General features: G+C 47.9%; 9 protein-coding genes across 26 annotated transcripts; 3 read left to right on the forward strand and 6 right to left on the reverse strand.

Moving 5' to 3' along the window:
* Nucleotides 1–564: 564 nt before the first annotated feature.
* LOC108158344 (larval cuticle protein LCP-17) lies at nucleotides 565–1688 on the reverse strand. Its single transcript, XM_017290583.2, has 2 exons — nucleotides 1614–1688; nucleotides 565–1543 (listed from the first exon to the last, which is right to left on the reverse strand). Exons 1-2 carry the CDS (start codon nucleotides 1623–1625, stop codon nucleotides 1220–1222), a joined length of 336 nt encoding a protein of 111 aa, XP_017146072.1. The 5' UTR covers nucleotides 1626–1688; the 3' UTR covers nucleotides 565–1219.
* Nucleotides 1689–4857: 3169 nt separating this feature from the next.
* Nucleotides 4858–6426, forward strand: LOC108159834 (histone-lysine N-methyltransferase 2D). Its single transcript, XM_017293424.2, has 2 exons — nucleotides 4858–5558; nucleotides 5643–6426. Exons 1-2 carry the CDS (start codon nucleotides 5103–5105, stop codon nucleotides 6321–6323), a joined length of 1137 nt encoding a protein of 378 aa, XP_017148913.1. The 5' UTR covers nucleotides 4858–5102; the 3' UTR covers nucleotides 6324–6426.
* Nucleotides 6427–6492: 66 nt separating this feature from the next.
* LOC108159832 (glycine-rich cell wall structural protein) lies at nucleotides 6493–11356 on the reverse strand. Of its 18 annotated transcripts, none has more exons than XM_033390914.1 (14): nucleotides 10972–11353; nucleotides 9151–9790; nucleotides 9049–9093; nucleotides 8528–8644; nucleotides 8348–8464; nucleotides 8168–8284; nucleotides 7988–8104; nucleotides 7779–7922; nucleotides 7599–7715; nucleotides 7426–7533; nucleotides 7237–7272; nucleotides 7057–7173; nucleotides 6877–6993; nucleotides 6493–6813 (listed from the first exon to the last, which is right to left on the reverse strand). In XM_033390914.1, the coding sequence occupies exons 1-14, from the start codon at nucleotides 10984–10986 to the stop codon at nucleotides 6683–6685; spliced, it is 1938 nt and encodes a 645-aa protein (XP_033246805.1). In that variant the 5' UTR covers nucleotides 10987–11353; the 3' UTR covers nucleotides 6493–6682. The 18 variants fall into 18 exon arrangements, with proteins under 18 accessions (XP_033246805.1, XP_033246804.1, XP_033246803.1 ...); XM_033390913.1 differs by having other exon boundaries at nucleotides 6877–6912; nucleotides 7066–7173; nucleotides 7237–7353; nucleotides 7417–7533; nucleotides 10972–11352; XM_033390912.1 differs by having other exon boundaries at nucleotides 7237–7353; nucleotides 7417–7533; nucleotides 10972–11349.
* Nucleotides 11357–12879: 1523 nt separating this feature from the next.
* On the reverse strand, nucleotides 12880–13945 carry LOC108159836 (troponin C). The gene is made up of 4 exons (XM_017293426.2): nucleotides 13839–13945; nucleotides 13597–13771; nucleotides 13289–13540; nucleotides 12880–13016 (listed from the first exon to the last, which is right to left on the reverse strand). The coding sequence occupies exons 1-4, from the start codon at nucleotides 13848–13850 to the stop codon at nucleotides 12988–12990; spliced, it is 468 nt and encodes a 155-aa protein (XP_017148915.1). The 5' UTR covers nucleotides 13851–13945; the 3' UTR covers nucleotides 12880–12987.
* A 2383-nt stretch (nucleotides 13946–16328) lies between these two features.
* On the reverse strand, nucleotides 16329–17265 carry LOC108159838 (cuticular protein 47Eg). Its single transcript, XM_017293428.2, has 2 exons — nucleotides 16789–17265; nucleotides 16329–16716 (listed from the first exon to the last, which is right to left on the reverse strand). The coding sequence occupies exons 1-2, from the start codon at nucleotides 16798–16800 to the stop codon at nucleotides 16375–16377; spliced, it is 354 nt and encodes a 117-aa protein (XP_017148917.1). The 5' UTR covers nucleotides 16801–17265; the 3' UTR covers nucleotides 16329–16374.
* A 54-nt stretch (nucleotides 17266–17319) lies between these two features.
* On the reverse strand, nucleotides 17320–18099 carry LOC108159837 (trafficking protein particle complex subunit 2-like protein). The gene is made up of 5 exons (XM_017293427.2): nucleotides 17989–18099; nucleotides 17765–17934; nucleotides 17614–17701; nucleotides 17477–17556; nucleotides 17320–17417 (listed from the first exon to the last, which is right to left on the reverse strand). Exons 1-5 carry the CDS (start codon nucleotides 18016–18018, stop codon nucleotides 17372–17374), a joined length of 414 nt encoding a protein of 137 aa, XP_017148916.1. The 5' UTR covers nucleotides 18019–18099; the 3' UTR covers nucleotides 17320–17371.
* An 88-nt stretch (nucleotides 18100–18187) lies between these two features.
* Nucleotides 18188–19460, forward strand: LOC117187932 (protein Vhl). Its single transcript, XM_033390929.1, has one exon. The coding sequence runs from the start codon at nucleotides 18319–18321 to the stop codon at nucleotides 18883–18885; it is 567 nt and encodes a 188-aa protein (XP_033246820.1). The 5' UTR covers nucleotides 18188–18318; the 3' UTR covers nucleotides 18886–19460.
* On the reverse strand, nucleotides 19350–22421 carry LOC117187931 (WD repeat-containing protein 48 homolog). Its single transcript, XM_033390911.1, has 9 exons — nucleotides 22043–22421; nucleotides 21742–21961; nucleotides 20682–21676; nucleotides 20506–20610; nucleotides 20311–20450; nucleotides 20057–20252; nucleotides 19798–19992; nucleotides 19628–19733; nucleotides 19350–19564 (listed from the first exon to the last, which is right to left on the reverse strand). Exons 1-9 carry the CDS (start codon nucleotides 22082–22084, stop codon nucleotides 19521–19523), a joined length of 2043 nt encoding a protein of 680 aa, XP_033246802.1. The 5' UTR covers nucleotides 22085–22421; the 3' UTR covers nucleotides 19350–19520.
* Nucleotides 22422–23276: 855 nt separating this feature from the next.
* On the forward strand, nucleotides 23277–23888 carry LOC108158919. The gene has a single exon (XM_017291718.2). It carries the CDS (start codon nucleotides 23356–23358, stop codon nucleotides 23815–23817), a length of 462 nt encoding a protein of 153 aa, XP_017147207.1. The 5' UTR covers nucleotides 23277–23355; the 3' UTR covers nucleotides 23818–23888.
* The last annotated feature ends 46 nt before the right edge of the window (nucleotides 23889–23934 follow it).

Genomic DNA, 23934 nt, shown 5'->3' on the forward strand with positions numbered 1-23934 from the left:
GTGGACGCCGCTACGTCCGAAAACTTCCAATTGTCTGTGGCTTCAAATGTCAGGGTCGGCACTGGGTCAGTATTCACCAGAAATGTGTCAATCAGATCTGCTCTGCTCTGCTCTCTGAGTCTGAGTCAGATCTGGGTGATGACGCCGGCGATTGATGACACCGATCAGGGGCTCCATTAGCGGCCTCTGCAGCTGACTGCATAACTTACACGGCTTCACCCACTCGCGAGGTGTCGCGATTAATCAATCGCACCTCGCCTCGATCCGCGGCGGGAGCATACAATACCAAGCCTAGAAATGTTTTCATTTGCCATGTAAAATGTCAGCATTGCTGCAATTTATATTATAATCTGTGCACTGAGACGAAATAAACGGGAATATACTCGTACTTGCGAAATCGATGAGAGATCATTATCAGAGAAACGGCAATCCCAAGTCAAGCAAATATTCTCCATATTCCAGATGAAAGGTTTGGCCTGGTCTTGAATTAAAAATGTATTTTTAATTAATTTTAATCATATTTTAAGATCTATATTTAAAGATTGCCAAATACCTAAAGCCAGCTTGTGCAATTCGTTTCTAGATATGGTTTTTCCCACAGTGTGTGCAAGGCATGTGTCTAGGGTGTAGTCCCCTAGCCGAGGGCAATCTTATCGAGCAACCACAGATCATGATCATCATAACTCTCCCTGCGACGATCATCTTCCAGCTAACAAATGGTTTGAATTAGAATTTTGATGCGGCGCATAAAGCACTTCCATTTGCATTGCGCTATTAATTCAATAAGCAGAAAATTGTAGAATCATCAGGAGTTCCGGGGCCCATTATAAACGATCGTGTTGGTTTCGTCATTAATTTGATAGGGTGATAAATACAGATTCATTTGCCCAACGACGACACCGACATTTGGTTCGACGAAAGGGCAACCATGGCCTGCAGTGGGAGACTCTGCTGCTGGCCCCGGCAATTGCCACAATTTATAAATCTGACAGCTTAACTAATTTCGAAAATCTCCCGATTGGCGCTGTGCAAATTAAATATCCCCTCGATCTCGATGGGCAACATTTCCAGCTCCACAGCTGCTGGAGCGGACCCGAATGGATGACAGGCACTCCTTGTCGATCTTGCGCTGCTTCTGTAATTGTGTGGCTAGCATTTGGAGGAATGTGTGCCCCGTCAAAGCTAATGGTTATGCTCCAACACATGGCTCTATAAAGGTTTATTTATATATATGTAGCTTCTCTCTTCGTTTTTCGCTCTTCGCTCGAGCTTCTATATGGAAGCCCCGCGGCACAAAGCCGTTCTTGTCGGCCATATAGCTGACCTCCACTTTCTGGCCGCTGTCGTCGAGGTAACGATACACACCAGAGACCTCCAGATCATCCTCTTTGACGATGCCCACCTCCTCCCGGTAGTTGCCGTTGGCCGCCTCGTACGCAAAGAAGTAGGACCCATCGCTCTGCTGTTCGGCTAAAGATTTAACGATTCCAATCGAGACACTCTCCGCTGGCCAGCAGCAGCAGCAGCAGGCGAAAATCAGCCACTAGAAGAGATGTTTATTTGGTTATTTGGTAGAGGAAAATCTCTATTCATGAGCTGCCGGTTCTGCTTACCAATGCGAACATGATTTATGCTAATACTGGGCGCGGACAAAAGATTCTGCGCATTTTATAGCACTTGGAAGACGGCTGTAGCCAGCCAGCCAGCCAGCCAGCCATCAGCAGCCGACCATTTCTTTGGTTATGCAATCGCTGCTGATAATGATGGCATTTTGAGGTCAGTAGAAAGTAGCAGCAGGAGAAAGAGAGTTTGTTGAACCGTAGACTGGCTGCAGATTTGCAATTCAAATGATTCAGATCCGATCAGAAGAGAAGTGTGGCCCCCCCACCAGTAAACTGTCATGTTTACAATGCAGATACGATCGTGTGGGGGCTGCTTGGATCGGAGTCGAGAGGTGCAGCAGCAGCACCACCACTTGCAGGCAGCTAATAAAATTTGTCAAATTTGGCTGCGACTGCGCCGTGGCATGCCCCCGCAAGCGAAAGGTGCAGAAATGGTAACGGCTGAGTGACTGCAAATCGTTCCGTTCTTCCACCAACTGACTTCCATGCAAATTCCGAACCAAAAGTCGGACTCCGAGATGGAGCTGTTGGCTCTCCATTACAGCTGTTACAGTGGGTGGGCACCTGGCACTGTGGCAGTGTGGCACTGTGGCACCGCCACTGAGAAGCGACTAACATTTATGCCAAAACGGCAAGACAAAAAGAATTCAATAATAATTTCCAGCAATTTCGCAACGCCAGAAGTTGGATTTTTGGCATTTGCCTTGGCCCGCCCAGTTCCAGATTCAGTTTCAGTTTCAGTTGGAGATTCAGTTTGCGGCTCTTGGCTCTCGGGCCCAACGTGTTAATAAATTGATTCTCAGCTGCAGTCTCGCCCATTCAGCATGGAAATCCAATAACTTTCTGGCATTACACTGTTGCACAAATAGAAACCCATTAATGCAAAGATGCAACGATGCCAACGAGGTCGTAATTTAGAGCGGCGACACATTAACCTTTAGAGAGTCGCAGTCGCAGCTACTTGAGCCGGAACCAGAAGCCAACCAGCCAACGAGATCTGCAGTCGCATTACGCACAGCCCCGGGCCCCAGCCTCAGCCTCAGCGTCAAAGAGAATCAATTAGCTGCGCTGGCAGCCATAATTTCTGACTAACCTGGCCTAATGCAATTACACAAATGTCAAGCGCGTTCTCTTCTCTTCAACCCCATCTTACCGCAAAAACACCACAATTTTCGGTGCCTGTGGACCATTAATAATCCTCGCAGTCGCTGTCCAAATTGGAGTTACACTCGAATGAAGAGTCGTGGGAGGAGTGTCGTGTCCGTCCCGTCTTGAATGTAGTTTGCTCATCGAGCCACATTGTGCGCTTGTCTCGAATTTCTGCATAAATTTCGGGCGGGGGGAGCAACTTTTATGTGTCTCTCTGGGGCTCTGCGGCTCTGCGGCTCTTCCAGTTTCGTGAATTATTCAAATGGCAGATCCATCTCGCCAATGTTGTGAAATGTGGGGCAGCATGTTTATAATTAATATTGATCACCCCATTTGGAACATCTAGCAAGTCAACAGCAATTTCACTCCACCACCTCGATATTCGTTTCAATATCCAGACCATCGTGATGGGAAAAATTTGGATGCATCCCATTTAATCTCGTCGTAGCTAGGCCCTCGACTCTACATTTACACCCGATACTTAGTTAGTATGGCTCCCCTCCACCAGAGGGGAGGATACAATACCAGAAATATATGAGAAAACTAAAAACGCAGAATTATAGAAAATATCCATGTCTACCAGATTGCCGAATCTAGATGAGATCAGACTATTATTATAGCCAGAGGGAACAAATGAAGTGGCTACACAACGCTTACTCATTCTCCCTTTCTCTCTCACTCACACACACACTCTTATCGTGCAGTGTGCGGAGGGAGAGTCACGGCCGCAGCTGCGACTCACAACGTTCCAACGTTCTGTTGAATAATTGGCAGCACTGAGCGCAGTGCATAAATAAGTTGCGTATGCCAAATGTGGATGGTATTTCTTCCATCTATACTTTTATGTAGAATACTTTTAGGCAGCTATACTAAGCTATGAGCTAACTAGTTGTTAACTAGCCTACAGCCAGGCAGCAAAATGTTATATGTACTCTTTTAGGTTGTTTCAAATTGATGAAATATTTGGCGCTCGAAACTTTTCCACATAGGAAGTTAATTAGATTTAGTGCCTTTTAATTTTAGACACTTCCAGAATGACTTTTGTTTTGAGATCACTTTTGGGATCGCCTTGTTTGACCTTGGTTCGGAGTGGAAAACCTCATCTCATCCACATTTGCATATGCAATTAAAGCATGAATTAAAGCTGAACATGGAACATGGAACAAGATATGTGTGTTCGAATTTTAATGGCAGCTCGAACAGATGACAAACGAGACCGAGACCGAGTCCGAGACCGAGAGAGCGCGGGCTAGGCATTTACAAATGACTGATGGCGATCATGACGCGCCGCGGCATGAGCAATCGCAGCATGATGAATGATTGTGGCATGAAACATGAAACAATGGAACACCTCTGGGTAAACTCTCTCAGGCAGGGATGGTTAGAGGTTCCTGGGGATAGATACCGACTGATAAATGATATTCATGGCACTTGGAGATCAGGTTGAGGTCCGACAACCACCTTGACCCCTGCCCAGAAGAGCGGACCGACGGAGGGAGGTGCCGTACTGTCTGTCAGCACATAACTCACATAAACACCTTAGGAGTGCCCCAGAGCAGCAGCAGCAGCAGCAGCAGCGAAGACACGAGCTAGAGCAAAAACGCGTCATTTGCATATGAGGGTCGCCAGTAGATGCGGCAGCAGCAGCAGCAGAACCAGAAGCCACGCTGAAGATGCAACCGATGGATGGATGCATCATAAATAAGTGCGCGCATCGAGAAAACGCCGGAAGAGGCCAACGGTCGGCCTGGCCAACATGAAGATATCAATCAGGCAACGAAATTCGTTTGTCCTTCTGTCAATGGCCGATAAAAAACCAATAAAGCTGCCATCTGCGGCATCTGCGATCAGCTTGTTAACACGACTCGCAAGCCGCAGATAAATTACACGCCACTGGGCCAAGCGCAAGATAACCATCGAGATAGATCCCCCCCTGGTTGGAGCAGAGCTGGGGCATAGATACCAAGAGCACGGTGGCAGGAAGCGGCGTCGCTGCGTCGATTGTTCTTATGATTAGGCCGCGCTTTAGGGCCCACCAGCCACCGCTGAGTCGAGAATTGAGATTCGTATAAATACGGGCCGCAGTCGGTGGCGCAGTTGCAGTCGGGGCACGGCTTTCATTTAGTGACTTCCAGTGGCAGCGTCGCATCTCAGATCTCAACTCGACTCGGTTCGGCACAGATCGGAATCTCAATCTTTATAGGGGACTCCGTTTTCCCACCACAACTCAGGGCACAACGAAAGTGAGACGTCAGGTTAATCGAGCGTGTAATTTGTGGGACGTTCGCGGGATTTACGAGCCACTGCATCCACCAGCTGACGACAGGTTAAATGCCCGCTCCCACCCACATGAGGCAGCTCCGTTGGGTGGCCTGCCTCCTGGCCGGCCTGTGTCTCACCACCTGCCGGGCGCAGCTCCCAGGAGGGTCCTTCGCGCAGCGCCAGCAAGGAGTCCAGTTGCAGCAGCAGTCACCATTTGGATTGCGCCAACCCACTTTGGGCCAGAACCAGGGCCTTTTTCCAGCGCAACGCAGTCCGCTGAATCCGCTGAATCCGCTGAATCCGCTGGTCAACCCCTTGGCCTCGCCTCTGACGGGAGCCGCTCTCCAGAATCCCTATCGATACAACCAGTACCAGCAGCAGAACTATGTCCCCATTACAGCCTACCAGAACGAGCTCAATCTGGACGGCAGCTTCTCCTATGGATACTCCTCAGCCGATGGAACCACGGCTCAGGCCCAGGGCTATGTCAAGAATCTGGGATATGGCGAAGGCGTCGAGGCTCAGGTGAGTGTTGATATTGATCTATATGCCCCCTCTTTTGCGCTCGAAAAGTCTAGGAGAACCTCAAATCTCGGTTCTTGTTCGCAGGTCATTCAGGGGTCTTATTCGTACACCTCGCCCGAGGGCACGCCCATTACGGTACGCTACATTGCCGATGAGAACGGATTCCGAGCCGAGGGCACGGGCATTCCGGCCACTCCGCCCCCGTACGTTGTGGGAGCTGGACAACAGCCGTACCAGCAGGGCGTCCTCAATCCCAATCTTAATCCATACCAGACGCCATTCCGCCAGCTGCCACCACCGCTGGCTACGGCACCCTTTCGACCACAGGGACCAGGACAACAGCCATTAAACGCGTTGCAACAGCAGCAGCAACAGCAACAGCAACAGCAACGAAATTTGCAACAGCAGCAGCCGAACTCTGGACAGTATCAGCCGGAGCAGCCGTTCAATCAGCTGAATTCCGGACGCCAGCAAGGCCAATATGCCGGGCAATTTGGTCAGCAATTTGGTCAACAATTTGGTCAGCAATTCGGTAGCAATCTCACAACCCAGCAGGCCCAGCAGAATGCCAACCAGCAGCAGCAGCAACAGCAACAACAGCAACAGCAACAGCAGCAGCAGCAACAGCAGAAGGATCAGCAAAACGAGCAGCAGCAACAGCAGGGGCTGATTACCCAGCAATTGAGAGGCAGACCCAACCAGTTGGTGGATCCGTATGGTTACAATCAGTATGGCAGACGCTTCAAGAAGTCACCGAGGAAGTGATTAATTTGCCCACGTTGACCAAATTGTGCTGCATCGATTCTTACACTTAGTCCATCTACGTAGTCGCGTTCAAAGGCATGAAATACATGCACCAGAAAAGTCAAACTGCGTTTGTTACTCCCCACGAAGTGCCCTCTATGGCACATCCATCAAATCATGGACTCAAGGGTTCACTAAAATTCATTTATTGCCTTGTCAGGGGGGATCGGATCGGGTTAAGCTTACAAAAAAAAGAAATAATTTAAGCGCCACACTCGGTAGCACGAGTATTTAAGGCAGATTGCTATTGCATTAGCGTTGCACTGAGGTTTCTTCGATCGGAGTGATGTGGTTTTGGCTGGAAGGGGATCCCGCCGGGATCAATAGCTATAGCCAGTCTGGGGATTGAAGTCGCCGCTGCCCCGTCCACCTCCTGGGAGTCCAGGTGGTGGGGGGATGTACTGAGAGCCCGCTCCTGGAGCACCACCGCGTCCGGCTCCCCCGCCGCCTCCTAAGATCAAAGAAGGGGTTTGTGAAAATCGCGAAGATATGCCTTTATAAATCCTCAACTTACCTTGCCCACCGCCGCCTCCTGGAGCACCAGGCCCACCACCAAATCCTCCTTGGCCGCCGGCACCTGGAGCACCCCCTCGTCCTGCTCCTCCGCCATATCCTGCTCCTCCGCCGCCTCCTAAGTTCGAGAAAGTTGGATGTAAAAATCGCATAGATATGATTTTATAATTCCTCTACTTACCTTGCCCACCGCCGCCTCCTGGAGCACCAGGCCCACCACCAAATCCTCCTTGGCCGCCGGCTCCTGGAGCACCTCCTCGACCTGCTCCACCGCCATATCCTGCTCCTCCGCCGCCTCCTAAGTTCGAGAAAGTTGGATGTAAAAATCGCATAGATATGATTTTATAATTCCTCTACTTACCTTGCCCACCGCCGCCTCCTGGAGCACCAGGCCCACCACCAAATCCTCCTTGACCGCCGGCTCCAGGAGCACCTCCTCGACCTGCTCCACCGCCATATCCTGCTCCTCCACCGCCTCCTAAGATCGAGAAAGTTTTATGTAAAAATCGCATAGATATGATTTTATAATTCCTCTACTTACCTTGCCCACCGCCGCCTCCTGGAGCACCAGGCCCACCACCAAATCCTCCTTGGCCGCCGGCTCCTGGAGCACCCCCTCGACCTGCTCCACCGCCATATCCTGCTCCCCCGCCGCCTCCTAAGTTCGAGAAAGTTGGATGTAAAAATCGCATAGATATGATTTTATAATTCCTCTACTCTTACCTTGCCCACCGCCGCCTCCTGGAGCTCCTGCTCCACCTCCAAATCCTCCTTGGCCGCCGGCTCCTGGAGCACCTCCTCGACCTGCTCCACCGCCATATCCTGCTCCTCCACCGCCTCCTAAGATCGAGAAAGTTTTATGTAAAAATCGCATAGATATGATTTTATAATTCCTCTACTTACCTTGCCCACCGCCGCCTCCTGGAGCACCAGGCCCACCGCCGCCTCCTGGAGCACCAGGCCCACCACCAAATCCTCCTTGGCCGCCGGCTCCTGGAGCACCCCCTCGACCTGCTCCACCGCTATATCCTGCTCCACCGCCGCCTCCTAAGTTCGAGAAAGTTGGATGTAAAAATCGCATAGATATGATTTTATAATTCCTCTACTCTTACCTTGCCCACCGCCGCCTCCTGGAGCTCCTGCTCCACCTCCAAATCCTCCTTGGCCGCCGGCTCCTGGAGCACCTCCTCGACCTGCTCCACCGCCATATCCTGCACCTCCGCCGCCTCCTAAGATCGAGAAAGTTTTATGTAAAAATCGCATAGATATGATTTTATAATTCCTCTAATTACCTTGCCCACCACCGCCTCCTGGAGCACCAGGCCCACCACCAAATCCTCCTTGGCCGCCGGCTCCTGGAGCACCTCCTCGACCTGCTCCACTGCCATATCCTGCTCCTCCGCCGCCTCCTAAGTTCGAGAAAGTTGGATGTTAAAATCGCATAGATATGATTTTATAATTCCTCTAATTACCTTGCCCACCGCCGCCTCCTGGAGCACCAGGCCCACCTCCAAATCCTCCTTGGCCGCCGGCTCCTGGAGCACCCCCTCGACCTGCTCCACCACCATATCCTGCACCTCCGCCGCCTCCTAAGATCGAGAAAGTTGGATGTAAAAATCGCATATATATGATTTTATAAATCCTCTACTTACCTTGACCACCGCCGCCTCCTGGAGCACCAGGCCCACCTCCAAATCCTCCTTGGCCGCCGACTCCTGGAGCACCCCCTCGACCTGCTCCACCGCCATATCCTGATCCGCCGCCACCTCCTAAGATCATGAAAATTGTATGTAACGTGCGGGAACGTTGTTAGCCGTGGCAAGGCCCGCAGCTCAACTTATATACCCGATAATCAGTCAGTATATACAAAATCTATCACTGTTTGCGACGGGGTCGAATTGATCTCACGAGTGGCTTTGTTGCCTACAGCGGGGAGGCTGGATTTTAAGTAGAACAACCAGCGCGGACCGCTGGTCCTCTCAATTAGGCCCATAATTCTCATGATAGACGGGAAAACACAAAAGCCGCGATCGCTAGTTACTTTCTAATGTTAATGTTTGCACTTCGTTTACCGCCTTTCAACCTATGTATATATATTTTATATATATATTTGTTTTTTTAATAATCGGGTATATAAGATGAAAAGAGACCCCCTTATTTATCTTCTACTTACCCTGCCCACCGGCGCCTCCATATCCTCCTGGGCCACCGGCGCCTCCTAAGAACGGGACTATTGTAAGCAAGGACACGAAGTCAATGATCAGCTGGTACTTACCCTGGCCACCGGCTCCTCCACTGAAGCCACCACCCGGAAGTACAGAAATACCCTGGGCGGCTAATGCTTTGGCAATGGCCTCCGGAACGGGCGGTGGTGTTGGTAGTGCTGCTCCGGAGGGAACGAATCCGTTCTCATCGGCCGTGTACGAGATCTCGACCAGCTCGCCCTCGGGATTGGTGTACGAGTAGGAGCCCATAACGGAAGGGATCTCACTGTCGGAGCCCTTGTTCTTCACGGTGCCCTCCTCCTGGGCCTTGATGCCGTTGCCCGTCTCGTAACTGAAACGGTAGTTGCCGTCGCCATCGTTTTCGTTCACGAACGACAATATTGGGATGGGCGGACCAGCTGGAGGAGAAGCCGCTGGAGCACTGGGACGTTGAGCGGGGGCCGGTCCAATGGGTCGACTTGCACCGCCAGCGCCTGAAAATCCGCCCAGGCCATTGTTGATTCCACCCAATCCGTTATTGCCACCTCCTGGCCTTCCGCCACCGCCACCGCCACCGCCAAAGCCACCTCCTGGTCCCTGGAGACCTGCTCCCGGACTGCCGCCCGCACTAGCCGCACTCGCCGGCGGCGGCAGGTATTTGTTGTCCAACTTTGCACTCCGCGCCAGCGTCAGCATCGTGATCAGAAGAGCCTAGTCCAGAGAAAGGAAAAGCATGAGACAGAGGATCGGATTGGATTACAAATTGATGTCTGGCATATGTAAAGTTCATCAGAATCCCAATTGCCATCGCGATGCACAAAGCACTCACGATCCCAGGGAGAGGCTGAATTCCTGATGGAGTCCCCCCAATGCATTGGGGTCAAGAGTAGACAGGCGTAAGACCGAGTGGTAACTGCCATTTTATTAATGAAATATTCACTCATTGAGGGACCGCTCTCCACTCACGTTTTCCATTGTTGCCAGCGGATAGCCCATTAAGGCTGTGCGCCATCATCGTAGTCATCGAGCGCTGCGACGAACTCTGATATTTATGGACTTCTTGTACGACAGAAGATGTCTGCTACTTGCGACTGGCAGCAGCTACATAAAGTTGCATGCCTCGGCGTGTGAACAATCACAGAGGCAGCTAAGGAGACTCTGGGGGATGCGGGTCTCCGATGGGAGCTGCTGGGACTGATGCTACTGATGGGAAGGTTAAGTAAACGTAGCCTGGCCGGGTGTCAAGTTGAAGTTTAAACCGTTTACGAGTTACTTCTCCACGTACTGGCCATAAACGTAACAGCTTTATCGACTGCTGCATCGATGATGAGCTCACTGTCCCCCGCGCACCTGTCCCCCCCTCCGAATAATGGAAATTCTGACATTTGCCGCACTGAATCATCCATGTTGCATGCTGCACTCAACGCCTGCCCCCGTGGCAACAGCATTCTCAGGCAGTTCGTGACCAGAGCAGTTGTCCCAAAGAGTTGCGCAACCAGAATTGGAAGCCACCCAAACCCAAAGTACTCGAAGTATAATTGTGGTAATTCCAAATGGGCTGCCAATTGGGTCGCCACTGCATCAATTTCGGGTCCGGCCAGTCGCTGATGATCTGCCGCTGGAGGCGGGGGCTGACACGACCACAGAAACAGAGCCACGATGCAGATGGATTCTTCTTGGGCAACTTTGCGTGCCGGGCGGGGGTTTCCTCATCATCAGCTATCTCTGATTTTAAATGGCCTTTTAATTTATGCGATTTTTTGCGCCAATACAATGGAGGGGGTCGGACTGGATGGATGCACATGGGATACGTTATGTGGGATTGGGAAATCATTCGCTGCATGCCGCATGCTGCATGCAGGATGATTCTCTGGAGATGGGCAGGGACTTACCCATTTCAGAGCCATCTCTGATTTCTTTTGATTGAGCGAATATATTCCAAGTCTCAACAGGAGCTAGGAGATGTATCCTTGGATGTCCTTCTCTCAAACACCAATCACTAATCACAGACACAGACACACACACACACACACACAAAAAAACTCTATGCACTCTCTGAAATAAGTCACAAATCCATGCGAATCCTATGGTCCTTTTGGGTTTTGCAGCAGCCGCCTCCGCGTGTCGTGGCTCCTCTATTGTCACGGTACTAGTGTGCCGATCGCAGCCCAGGTTCTCCAGCTTTTATACTTTGTTTGGCGCCAAATGCAATCAAATGGAATGGAATGAACGAAAACGCTGCCGAAGCCGAGGCTGAAGCTGCAGCTGAAGCCGGAGATGGAGACGATGTGCCGATGGAGACGGAGAGCAGACCGAGTGCTGACTGAGATTTTGATACTTTATGGCATTTATTGCAATCGTGTGCAGCTGTGTTGGTTGGCTGGCAGAAACAATTGCATGCCGAAGGGAGACCTATGGTCGATGATGGGATGGGCAGGGGGCTGGTGCTGCGGAGACTATTGTCTCAGCGGCGGCATCTCGTTTACCCAATGTACCTTGTCTTGTTAAACATACTCGCAAGTACGCTCTCAGCCACATCAACTCTCCCTGGGTCGGTAAAATTAGCAAGTTTCTGGCGATGATGGCGCTCTGGTGCTCGTAAATTGAAATCCAATCGAAACCCTCAACGGTTGAGTGCATCATCAGCATCATCATCATCATGCCAAACGACTCATCTCATCTCATCTCCATTGAATGGCACGTTTGGGAAACAATTTTAATGCGCTTCGAATGCAATCGGAACTGGCGTCAAGAACCGCATACAGCGGTGTCTTCTAATCATGTCTGATCCGACACGGATGTCAAATAACCTGGGCCAGGCTGAGTCCAGTCTTTGACCTTTTGCACCTTAGGAAAACTGGAATCGAAATGGTAATAAATACCGCTAATATCACCATCGACACCCTGGGGCCTGGCGGGAGACCACAAAAAAAGACAACACAAGTTGCGCAAAACAAGTTGCTCCATTTGGTGGCAACTTCCATCTGCCCGGGCCACATCCAGCAGAAAGGGCAGTTGCTTCTCTTTTTCTTTTTTCTTTTTTTTCGGATTTTTTTGTTTGAATGTGAAAATTCGTTGCCCCGTTGTATGGGGCCAAGTTTAGGCCAAAATGCCTGACGATTTCTGGCAGCAGCAGCAACAGCAGCAGCATCAGTAGGAGAATGCTCATTGACATTTGCCCGTTTGCACTGTTGTCGTCGCGCGGTGTTTAGAAAGGCAGCTCCACCGAAAGAGACACACACGGACGGACACGGGCCTCGGCAGGTTGTCATCGCAGCGGTCTCATTCTTGGTGGCATGGGATGGTCGCCTTGGGTGATCGAGGCGGCACAGCTGCGCGCACCAGAACGGCAGCCAAGTGGCAAAAGGAATGTGCACGCATGTGGCCACACGAGCAGCGAGGAATGAGACAAAAAAAAATGGGACAGACGTGGGCCACGCTGCGTATGCGCAACATTCAGCATACGGCGCGTTGCACGACACGGAACAGCACTGCTTTGCATTGGCCTTGCCAAATTAACACACAAATGAGTGTGGCACGCCCCCATCGTAGTCGCCTGCCCGGGCTATTGCAAAAGTAGATATTATCGAAAATATTAACCAATGCTTGGGGGCGGCAATTACGATGATTCATTCAACTCGGATGCGGTTGCAGTTGCTGTTGCCAGCAGTCAAGAATGTTTGCCGCGTTTTGGGTTTTTCTATTCTATCGAGTAGTAGTTCCTGTTGATGAAGCTGTGCGCTGCCTCTACCTTCTATCACATTATTTATAGCGTAATTATGATTACTCAATCGTAGACATAAAATTGAAAATAGAAAATGTTTATTCAAGCCTCAGAGTTCGTGCGGGGAGGGAATTGAATTCAGCCAGCAATGCCATCAGATGTGTGTGTGTCCAAGAGTGCAGACTTATTCGCCAGTCATCATCTCCATGAATTCTGGGGATCAAATGGTGGGAAAGTGGAGCAATTAGTGGCATTCAGATACGGAGATCGGGTACAGAGCCGGAAGCCTAAAAATAGTCAGCCACAAGGGCAGGCAGAACGACATTGTCTTCTCTGCCAGCCTGAACGGAGAACAGCGGGCCTGTAGAGCCTACAAATTGATATAATTTGCTTCTATCTCAACGCTGGCACGGGGCCAAGGAATTCGGGATTCATGAGGCATGCTCTGCTAATTGGTCGGTGTCAGCGTCAGCCGCTCTACTAACCATCAAAGTCCACGGTGCCGGAGCCATCAGAATCGATTTCCTCAATCATCATGTTCAGTTCCGTGTCGGTCAGCTGATCGTCGAGCTCCTTCAGGATCTCCTTCAGACAGGAGGTGGGAATGTAGCCATTGCCCTGCTTGTCGTAGAGACGGAAGGCCTCACGCAGTTCCTTCTGCATGGCCTCGTCATCCTCTTCGACGATGAATTTGGCGGCCAGCTGCACGAACTCCTCGAACTCCAAGCGGCCGGATTCTGTTCAAAGATTTAGTTTAGTAGATACCCATGGAGAAGGCAAGGGGAGTACTCACTGTCCTCGTCGACCTCATTGATCAGCTCGTCGAGAATCTGCCTGTCGAAGGGCTGGCCCATGAGGCGCAGGATGTCGGCCACCATTTCGGTGGGGATGCTGCCGGTCTTTTGGTGGTCAAAGCTGTTGAATGCCTTCTGCAGAACGGCAATCTGCTCGGGGGTCAGGTCTTCATCCTGCAAAGCAATTAAAGCCGCATTAGAAATATCCGGATAGCTATAATCCTCGTCTTGCTCCACTCACAATGTTATCCATGCTGAACTCTTCTGCTGCTGATGCTCGTTGTTCACCAGATAGATCACCGCTAACGACTGAATCGGATGCCCAGATCTACTATACCCATGCTTTCGTCCGGAGAGTGTGTATACGGAGGCACACCCACACATCCACTACCAGAGTACAGAGACATTCCAAAAGTAACAGGCTAATTTATGGTTTTCAACAGCATCTCAAAAATAAAACCAGGGAAACAAACAAACAAAAGCAAAGGCCACCGCAGCATCGCACACGCACACATGGAAACGGGAAAACCAATGGAAAACTTAAAAATTTTGTTTAATTTGTTGCTTTGTGAAACGAAAAACGAATACGAAAAGCACTGTAAAACCATCGAGCACTGACTATGCCTCTGTTGGCCAGCACCATCACCCACACCCTCACCCACATCAACACCACCACCAGAGCAATTCCATTTTGTAGTGGTTTGCTAAGGCTTAACGTGGACATCGATGGTTATTTTTAACCGACACTGAAAGGAAATTTCCGAGCTAACTGGAATTCGAATGGCTATAAATGGTTTCCTCTGAATCTTCAGTGTTCCAGTGAACTAAATTCATATGTTTCCCTCAAGGAGTACTACTGAAATACCAAACATTGGACCCGCAACCCTTGCCTCTCTCTCAGTGTATAGCCAAGTGACAATCAGTTCAATATATATCCATACAAACCATCATAATCGAGGCAAATATTATCACATTCTCCAGTATAAGGTGGTCCACGCTTATTGAATCAATCACTGCCGTGCCATGAATTGATTTTATAGCCCAGAAAAATTAACAAGAAAATAAATGAAGTCTATAAATTAGATGGAGGGAAATACGAGTATTCCATATAGTATATGGAACTCATGGAGGAGGAGGGGAGCACAGATCAGGCGAACAGAGTGCCAACAGACATTTTTATAAGCCATTCGAATTTTATTGTCTCTTGCGGTTCTGCTTCCTATTTAAATTTAAATTTAAACTTGTTAAATGACCGAATAATATGCAAATTGATTTATACTAATTTCTGCTACAATGTGTTGCTGTGTTCATGAAATGTGTGCCATTTCCAGAAATATACGAATACGCATGGGTACGAGTATGTGGAATATTGAGGAAAGCCAAAGAAAAGTTGTTTACCAATTATGACAGCAGCAGCCAAAGCAGGCGCCAAAACTTGACGTCACTTTGACACATTGACCATTTGTTTATAAGTATGTGGTATAGTTATTAATTAATTAGCAGATAAAATATGATGCCAATAACTCAAAATGCCTCAGATTACTAATTGCCAACAGCTGGGGAGATGTGCATGAGAGATTCAAAGAGATTCCCTGATGATCTCTTCTCTTGATGGACAGGCGCCGACATCGATTCGTCAATCGATGGAAATCTGTTTTCAGTAACAGTGTGTCAGTGTTTTCATGTTGCGTTTTTCATACGATTAGCCCCAGAGAGCCAGAGAATCAACGGGTTTCTTTTTAGTCGAATCGGTAACCGGAGCGCCAGAGTTTCAATGTTATTTTGACATTTGTGTGGCGGCGAGGTCTAGCCTTGATCGTCGCCAAGACCACTTTTGCCCAGAGTCTCAGGCAGCCGGATAATTGATGGAGGCATTCACTTTGCCCCGTCGTCATAATTGCAGTGGCATCTGCATCAACGAGTACACTAAACGCTCCTAGAGGCCCTCCTCTCAGCCATCCCACTTCTCATCGGATCGCTGTCAAACGCGATAAAACTTAACATTTGCATCTGAAGTTATGACAACAATAAGGCTGCTCCACTGATCCACTGATCCATCCCATCGTGATCACGTGATTCGATATCGCTGGTAAATGTAAATGGAAATGTCTCTCCCAGCATAGCATCTCCCATGCGGATCAAGTCTCAGGTCGGGTCGGATTGCCAATCTGGGTGAATGCGAATAATACATACTCGTGCATTACACGTTTGAATACAAATCCAAATTATGCATTCGTCATATGGGAAGTAACCCTATGGGCGTGTTTCTCGTGGGTGGGAAAGAGGTTTACTCGCAATATTGTTTTCGCTACTGCGTTTCATGGGCAAGCACTGATGGTTCCGAGCTCTGAGTCTGAGATCTTCTACTAGTGAGGCTCGCCCGAAAGTTTGGTATATCTCTGCATTGCTGAAAAGCGAAATCGAAAGTGATTTACATACCACTTGCCGCGTAGGTCCGAGTATCTATAAATTCAAGTTCAGGGCCAAAAAGTCAACTATTTAAGTAGCATAAATATGCACATATGTATGTATGTATGTCTCCTCCTGTGTTTTTTCCCCTTGACTATTTCGTAGACCTTGTCATTTTTTGGGGGACGCATAAATTTAGGGGAACTCGTTTTAGTGTCCGCTAATTAGTTGCGATTGAATATTCACATATTTCAGTTTCTCCCATCAGCCATGTGCCATCAGCCGAGATGAATGATCGATCCTTTGGGGTGGAATGAATTCGAAACTGAAGTTAACTTTTAACTGCTTTTATTTTTGGTAAACAATGCTTATTCCTTAGAGGGGTGGGCTGCGATCCATTGCAGGGCGCGCTGGATGGCCTCTGGGATTGGGGGAGGGGTTGGCAGAGGGGGGTTGGCAGCCAGCACCTGGTATCCGTTCTCGTCGGCAAGATACTGGATGGAGACTGGCACTCCCTCGGGGGATGTCCAGGCCTGGTCGCCCTTAACCACCCACTGCTCGCCTTGCTGCTCACCTTGCTGGTGGACGTTCACGGAGTTGTCGAGCTCCAGAGCATACTTGAAGCTGTCAACGTTGACTTCCGCTTCACTACGGAGCACATTGGCAGCCTCGTTGGCGTAGGCCACAGCCAGCAGGCAGGCGAAAGCAATCTATTGTGGGGAATCGGAGAACAAGTTAGCCATTATCCTGCTAGGAATCTTTCGGGATTTAAAGCCACTTACGATGAACTTCATGGTGTTTTCTTGAAGACTTGAAGAGACTTACTGATATCGAAATGGACCTTCTGTCATCTTTTTATATGCTGCTTTTGCCGCGCGGCGATAAGACGCCCAAGTTCAGGTCGTCTGACGTAGAGGATTTTAAATTCCACTAATTATGCATATGATAATCAAAAATACACGTTTTCTGCTTAGCCAAAGATCCAACCGAAATTCATATCAAGACCCAAACAGGCGGAAGATGGGTCTGCGACGGAGACATTAACTATGTGTCGATACCTAGAAACATTGTAAAGATATAATTAATTCTCTATTTTCGTCACAAAAAATTCGAAAAAAACAGCATTTTAATAAGTTTGTTCGACTTGTTTTAAACTGGTTTCAATATTGTTCGCATTTTGTGTAAATATAGATGTCTGTTGGCTCCGGCGTGGACAAGGCCACCTTGACAGCACATCCCACGCTGCCCACAGCTCTGCTCTTCTCCTGGCAGTCACCCCCGCAAAAAAATCAATCTGAATCAATCAACCTCTCTTTTTTGATTATAAATAATTTACTTTATTGCCCATTTAGCTGTAACCTAAAGCTATGCGTTGCCGCTCATCAATTTTTGTACGGCACGATCGAATTTTCTGCAAAAAGAAATTGGATGTGAGTGGGAGTATACAAATTATCCCATGGGAAGACTTACTTGGAAGTCAGGGACTCGCCCGGAATGTAAAAGGGATTGCAGACGGCATCTGTGTAGAGGATATGCAGGTTTCGAAAGATCTGGAAAATATTGAAAGTGGCATTGGCATGTCTACCAGCTGTGGGACTAGTACTTACCGCTCGCACCTCGTTCTCCCGCAGAGCAACGTTGCTGGAATCAATGACCACTATAAATTTCACCCTGGAACTGGTGACGAAGCCATAACTGAAAGCAGACAAAAAACACCGGTTAGCCTTAGCGCCACGCTGAGCAAATGGGTGGCCATACATTTTATGATTCTCTGTGGAATATAAAAGTCCCAGGTAGAGTTCCTTTGACTCGGGAACTCCCCTGCCAATCAAAAACTTCTCCTCTATCACGTCCAGAGCGGCGTGTACATGGTACTGCAGGTTCAGCTCCTGCTCCATATCCGATGAAGTCAGGTACATCGGGGCATTCTTCAAATATTAAAAATGTAAGTACATGCATCCATTTGTGCGAATATTACTCACATCTTTGCCAATAACTGCAACAAATAACATTTTACTTTTTTATTTACTTTCAGCGCAACAGCTGACGACAGGGGCACCGATAGTATCGGTGACAGGACCGTATTTCGGCAACAAGGTATCGGAATTAAAATCGATGCCAAGTATCGATTGTTAGGAAAAAGTCAAGTGCTGCCACACTGGTGAATTTCACAAGACCGTATTTCGCCAAAAATTTTGCCACAAATTGATAAGACCAGACATTTTTATCTATACTCATTGTGGTAGTTGGAGAAAAAAACATTAAAAATTGATATCATAGCTATTACTGATCGGCTTAGCACCCTGCTGGAGATGGCGCTGCAGATTGCACATAACAATCGTGGCAATCCGCACGCGCTGCATCCTCCACCAGCCGCCGAGCTTGTAGAGGTCTTTGTGCTATTTGTCAACACAACAAATCGCACTGTTGATCTCTATTGGGTGTGCGACCGCGATACGGAGAACATGTATCTCAGCCTGAAGCCGTTCGAGGAGGTGCGCGTCAACACGTACAACACGCACACTTGGCTCTTCCGCGACTACTACACAGGCGAGCGGATGCACGTCAAGTCCAGGCGCATATTTGTGCCCGTTCCCATGCGCGTTCCAAAGAACCCTCAACATCCCGAGGAGCTGTGCGATGTACGCAGCCAGGTGAACATCCATTTCCCGATGCGCAAACTCAAGGACACCTGTCTTTGGCTGCTTGCGCGCTATCTAAATCGCACGAGCAATTCACCTCGAAGGCTGGTCAGCAACTATATGATACCTTCGACGCTGAAGCAACAGTTGTTCGTTATTCTGACCACCATGGAGTCCTACTCGAGGACGGCTCGCATCAGACGGCGTCGCGTCCGAGAGATGATAAATAATATTTAAAGTGGCATAAGGGAAGAAAGCCAAGCTTGATTTCCAAATAGTTTTAATAATAACTTTAATTGATTTTCAATTGTATCATCTTTCCTTTGATTTGTTTGTTTGTTACTTATGTACAAATTGGCTTGCATAGAGCGTTTTATAGGTTGGTTTTCTACGATTGCATTGATTTTTGTATTTTTTAACAGATTACTTATAATTAAATATATAATATATGTTCTATGTATATATGTATTTATATATATATATATATATATAAACCTAGTGTAAAACAAATGTGAATATTACATACATATATGCGCAATTCTCTAGATCTAAATGTTTTCAGATGCGATGCCAGATAATGTAAATGGTATGTCTGCGGATTATCTACTTGTGTGTTGTGTCGCAAACTTAATCTCTTTTAAGTCTGAATCTGAAGTATATAATAATTCCTAAACAGAGCAAACAAATAGCACCCTGGTGCATTTAAATAAAATAAATGTTTAAACAGATTCCTTCTTAAATGGTTAGTCCACAGGACAAAGTAATTTAAAATACATTGCAAAATACATACAAATGGTTAATCGAACAAACTACAGCTTAAATCTTTCAATTTAGCGGGAATCGGCTAGGAGAGAGAGATTCCATGCCGTCGCTCAATACTTTCGCGTGACGCGCTCCAGACTATCTCCGATCGAACCTGTTGAGTGAACAGACTGGACTTACAGATGGACCTAATCAGATCGCATTTGAGTGGTCTTACCGTCGTAATTGAAGTTCTGCTTTGTTTTGTATTGAAATGTAAGATCTGTTGATTGCTTCCAGATGAAGTGACGCACCGTACGCAGGTCCATGTTGGGGTCCACGACCTAAGTTAACAATGGAATGGCAATAGAATATACACAGAAGCGATAAAGGGATCGCTCAACTTACCACATCGTTGCACGACAGTTCGATGCGTTCCTCCGCTGGCAGCTGTGAGCCTTCCGAGTTGCCGTCGCTTTGGCTGTTCTGCAATGAATTGTTTGCGTTGGCCCCGCTTGGGGTTGTCTCTGCATTGAGCACCTTCTCGAGCACATGCTCGCACACCTTGCGGCACTGAATGAACTCGTTGGCCACCAGGCGATCCTGCACAAATGAAAGGTAAAGCATAATTTCATATGAGTGCCATACTACCACCATTTGACTCTACCTTCTTGGTGCGCTCTGGCTTGGTCATCTGTGGGTGCGGCTGCAGGAAGAACGGTATTTTGAGGAACTTGGGAATGTTCTTCTCAATCACCACATCGGTAACCCACTGCGGTGCTGTCTCATGTAGCAGAGTGCATTCGCTGTCGCCCGCTGCGTCGCGGACCAACAGACGGCAGACAGTCCGCCCGCCCACCTCGCTATTGGATAGTCACAATATGAGAATACTTGTAGCGAATGGAATACTATGCGACTCACCTGAATATGACTGGTGTATGTTTGGGCACTTGAAAGTAGCCGTTGCCTTGCATGTCCGGCTCCAATTCGTTTTGCGGTATGCTATGCGGTGGTTTCCAGTACTCGAGCAGTGCCTCCAAGAGTAATTTCCCATAGTTTATCTGCACAATTGAGTTAAAATCAGGACATTCCATCAGAAATTTATACCTTTCATACCTTTATCTCTGTTGTGGGATCGACGCACTCCGGCAGTCCGGCCTCGATAGACACCCAAGCCGAGAAGCAATCGACCTCCTCCTGACCCAAAACAATCGTTGGCATCTGCAGTGAGAGATATCATATAGAGAGGTTATAATGTTGGTATTACAAGGTAAAGTAAAGGAGTAACTCACCCCAGTTTTGAGATCCACTGTGAACCAATTTGGAATGTAGACTTGCTTGTTGCGCTTTTTCACCTCCGCCTCGTAGTCGATTGGGCCCAGAGTGTCCTTCTTGACCACTCTTAGAACGTCGTAGAGCACGACTTGATCCTGGGAGTCTTTCGTTAATATATAACGCTTGTCGTTCAGCACAGTACACTCCTTGATGGCGGCCCCGCCCTTGATGCAAGCCAGCTCCGTGCCACCTTGCGTCCACTGTGCATCCAAACCGCCTGACGAGTTCAGTGTGCCCCTATCGTACATGGGCAGTTTCCAACAGCGAATGTCCGAATTCCAGGTGGTGGCCCACACGCCAGTCTTGTCCATGTTGTAGCCCAGACTGAGCACAGGCGCCTTCTCCTCGCATACGAGCGTCTTGTTGCTGGGATTACGCATCTCTGTCACAATAATATTTTGATCCCTGCTCCCCGATATTATGTATTGGAAGTTCTCGCTCATTAGCAACGACCACACGCCCTCCTTGTGTACGTGTATGGTCTGAACGCAGCGTTGTTGGCCCAAATTCCAGACCTTGATGGTGCCATCAGAGCTTCCGGATACAACCTGGTTGCCGTCGGGGGAGACTACAAGGCAGCGAACGTTTTCCGTGTGTCCTCGGAGCTTCATGCTTCGCATACAGGTTCTCGGATCCCATATTCGCAGTATATTCTCGGTGGATCCGCTCACAATTACGGTGCCAGAGGGATTCATGGCCAGGCTATAGATCGAATCCTTTGACCCAGTCAGACTAGAGGTTGTAACGGTGTTGTTGCTGGCAGTTAGCGCTGTTAGTGTGTTGACATCCCACAGGAATATCGCCTTGTCTAGCCCAGCGCTGGCTACTTGCTCCCGATCCTTGGCATAGGCCAGAGCCTGGACATAGTCGCGATGTGTTCTGAGGGTCGACATGCAGAAGCCTTTCTGAGCATTCCACACCTTCACCGTGGTATCACAACTGGCGCTGATAACTGAATGGACAAATGGTTAGACATTATATTCACTATAATGGCTCATTATCCATTATCCGACTTACGGTTCCTTCCGTTGCAGCAGAGCACTATGTCGTTGACCCAATCATTGTGATGTTCCATCGACTGTATGTACTTCTCGCTGGACTCCGAGCGCGTGTTCCAAACCCGGATGATCGCATCACGTCCGGCCGAATACAATTTGCCATTGTTCGGGTCTAGCTGCAACGAATTGACACCATTCCGATGCTGTTTCTCCTCGGCGTCTCGTATCACGAAGGAAACCTAGAGAATAGGGCGCTTTGTAAACTCAATTTTCTCCTCGCCTTCCACGTTCTGATAAGGCCATTCTGTTTCCCCACTCACCTGCATCTTTTTCCGTGCCTGACAAGTCTTGTGCGTCAACATGTCTTCCGCGGAGCTGGGCTGGCGCTGGCTGTGTTTTTGTGTTATGTTTGAAGTTCCTTCACGAGGAGGATGCGGTTGCGACTGTAATCGATGGCTGCTGCATATGAGGCACGCACATTTAGTGATGCTGCTGTCTATTCACTAATTATTGGCCCTCTACAAATCGAAATCTAGGAATTTCCAACCAAGTCCGAAATTTTTCGCACCTATTTCTCTCTCTTTCTCTCTAAATTCTTTCCTCCTTCTCTCTTTCTCTTGGTCTCCTCCTTCTCCAGCGCCGGCTAGTGATGCCACTCAGTTTTTGTATGCGGTTTGAAAACAGCTGTGGTTCAGGGCTGAGTTTTGTCGATAAAATCGCCAGGGCTACTTCATCTGTTAAAATTTAATTTTCAAAGGTTTATATTGAATTTAAATCCTTGGCGCGCCCTGCTCGACTCTCTTCAAACCGGTTAAGGCTCTCGTTTTTGCTCTCTCTCAGAATCGGGTAAGCCTCTCGCTTAACCGCTAGACAACAAACTTTGTTTTAGTCAAAATACAACAAATGGGAGTAGTTAATCCGGATCAAAATTGATTCAGCAATCATATAAAATTATCTGGGCAAAACTGAGAGATCTATATAGCTGGGAATATTCGACGGAAGAAAGAATAACCAAGAATTAGTCGTCATAACCGGTTCAGAACAATGAGTCCCATACCCTGGAGGAAATGGATGTTATAGAATTGTGAATATGTTTGTCATCCAAGACTACGTAGGTATCAGGATCGAGATAAATATACATATACAAGATACTGATAATGTACTTGAATATGTCTAAAGAATATCAATTTGAGAAAAGGTCTTTATAAATCACGTTTCATCTTCATATAAAATTAACAAAATAGGGTATACAAGGCCTATACTAGGGCTTACACGCAACATAGCGACTATTTTTCTTGTTGAACTATTTTGTTTAAGCCTTGTTTTAGTCAAAATGCACTAAAAGCAAGTGTTTAAAATAAGCCAGTTAAGTAGAAAATACGTTAATTAACTAGATAAAACTATGTGGGCATGGCTAAATTTTCTATATAGCTAATAATATTCGCCGGAAGATCAAAAACGAGGAATATGTAAAAAAGAACTTGGATCCGTCAGTATATTTACGGTATATTTTTAAAATTAATCGGTATATTTTAGTATATTTTAACGATAAATCTTTATATAACAAAAAAAAAGAAGACTGACACTATCGCCGAAATAATATTACGTTGAATTTGCATTTGCACTAAAAATTATGGCCAGCGGACAAAATAACGACGGGTGCAGCTTGTGCGAGAAAATAGGCTTGAAGCCGCTCACCAAAGAAAACGTGTTCAACTACTACATACCACTGCATGGGCTGATCAGCTATGGAGCTCTATCGGTCAATGTTATGAACCCTCAGATTGTGCCCAAGCTGTTGCCGAAAAAGGACCTTACTAATGTGTTCTTGATTTCGTCTGCGGTAGGCACGGGTTTCTACATTTACGGTCGTCCCCACCTGAAGGACGTCAAGTCAAACAAGCGCCTGGCGTATGCAGCCCTCGGCGGCGTTCTGTTCAGTATGGGGTCAGTGCTGGCCTGGGCCCTACTAAAATCATCTCTAGCTGAAGATAATGCTCTTCTCGCCACTTTGGTTGGACTGGGAACTGGCGCCGCCATTGTGAAGGTCGGCACCGAATACATTAAAGACATTGATAATCTGAAGAAAAACTAAGAGATGACTCCGGATATGTGAAGAGTAGATGTGAGCCGCATATTTGAATAAAATTATGTATTAAACTCGAAGAATCTTTGGTTTTTGTGCGGAAAGAGAGATAGGGATTGGATTTTT

Source organism: Drosophila miranda, chromosome 3 (genome assembly GCF_003369915.1).
Source record: "Drosophila miranda strain MSH22 chromosome 3, D.miranda_PacBio2.1, whole genome shotgun sequence".
Classification (NCBI taxonomy): Eukaryota; Metazoa; Arthropoda; class Insecta; order Diptera; family Drosophilidae; genus Drosophila; species Drosophila miranda.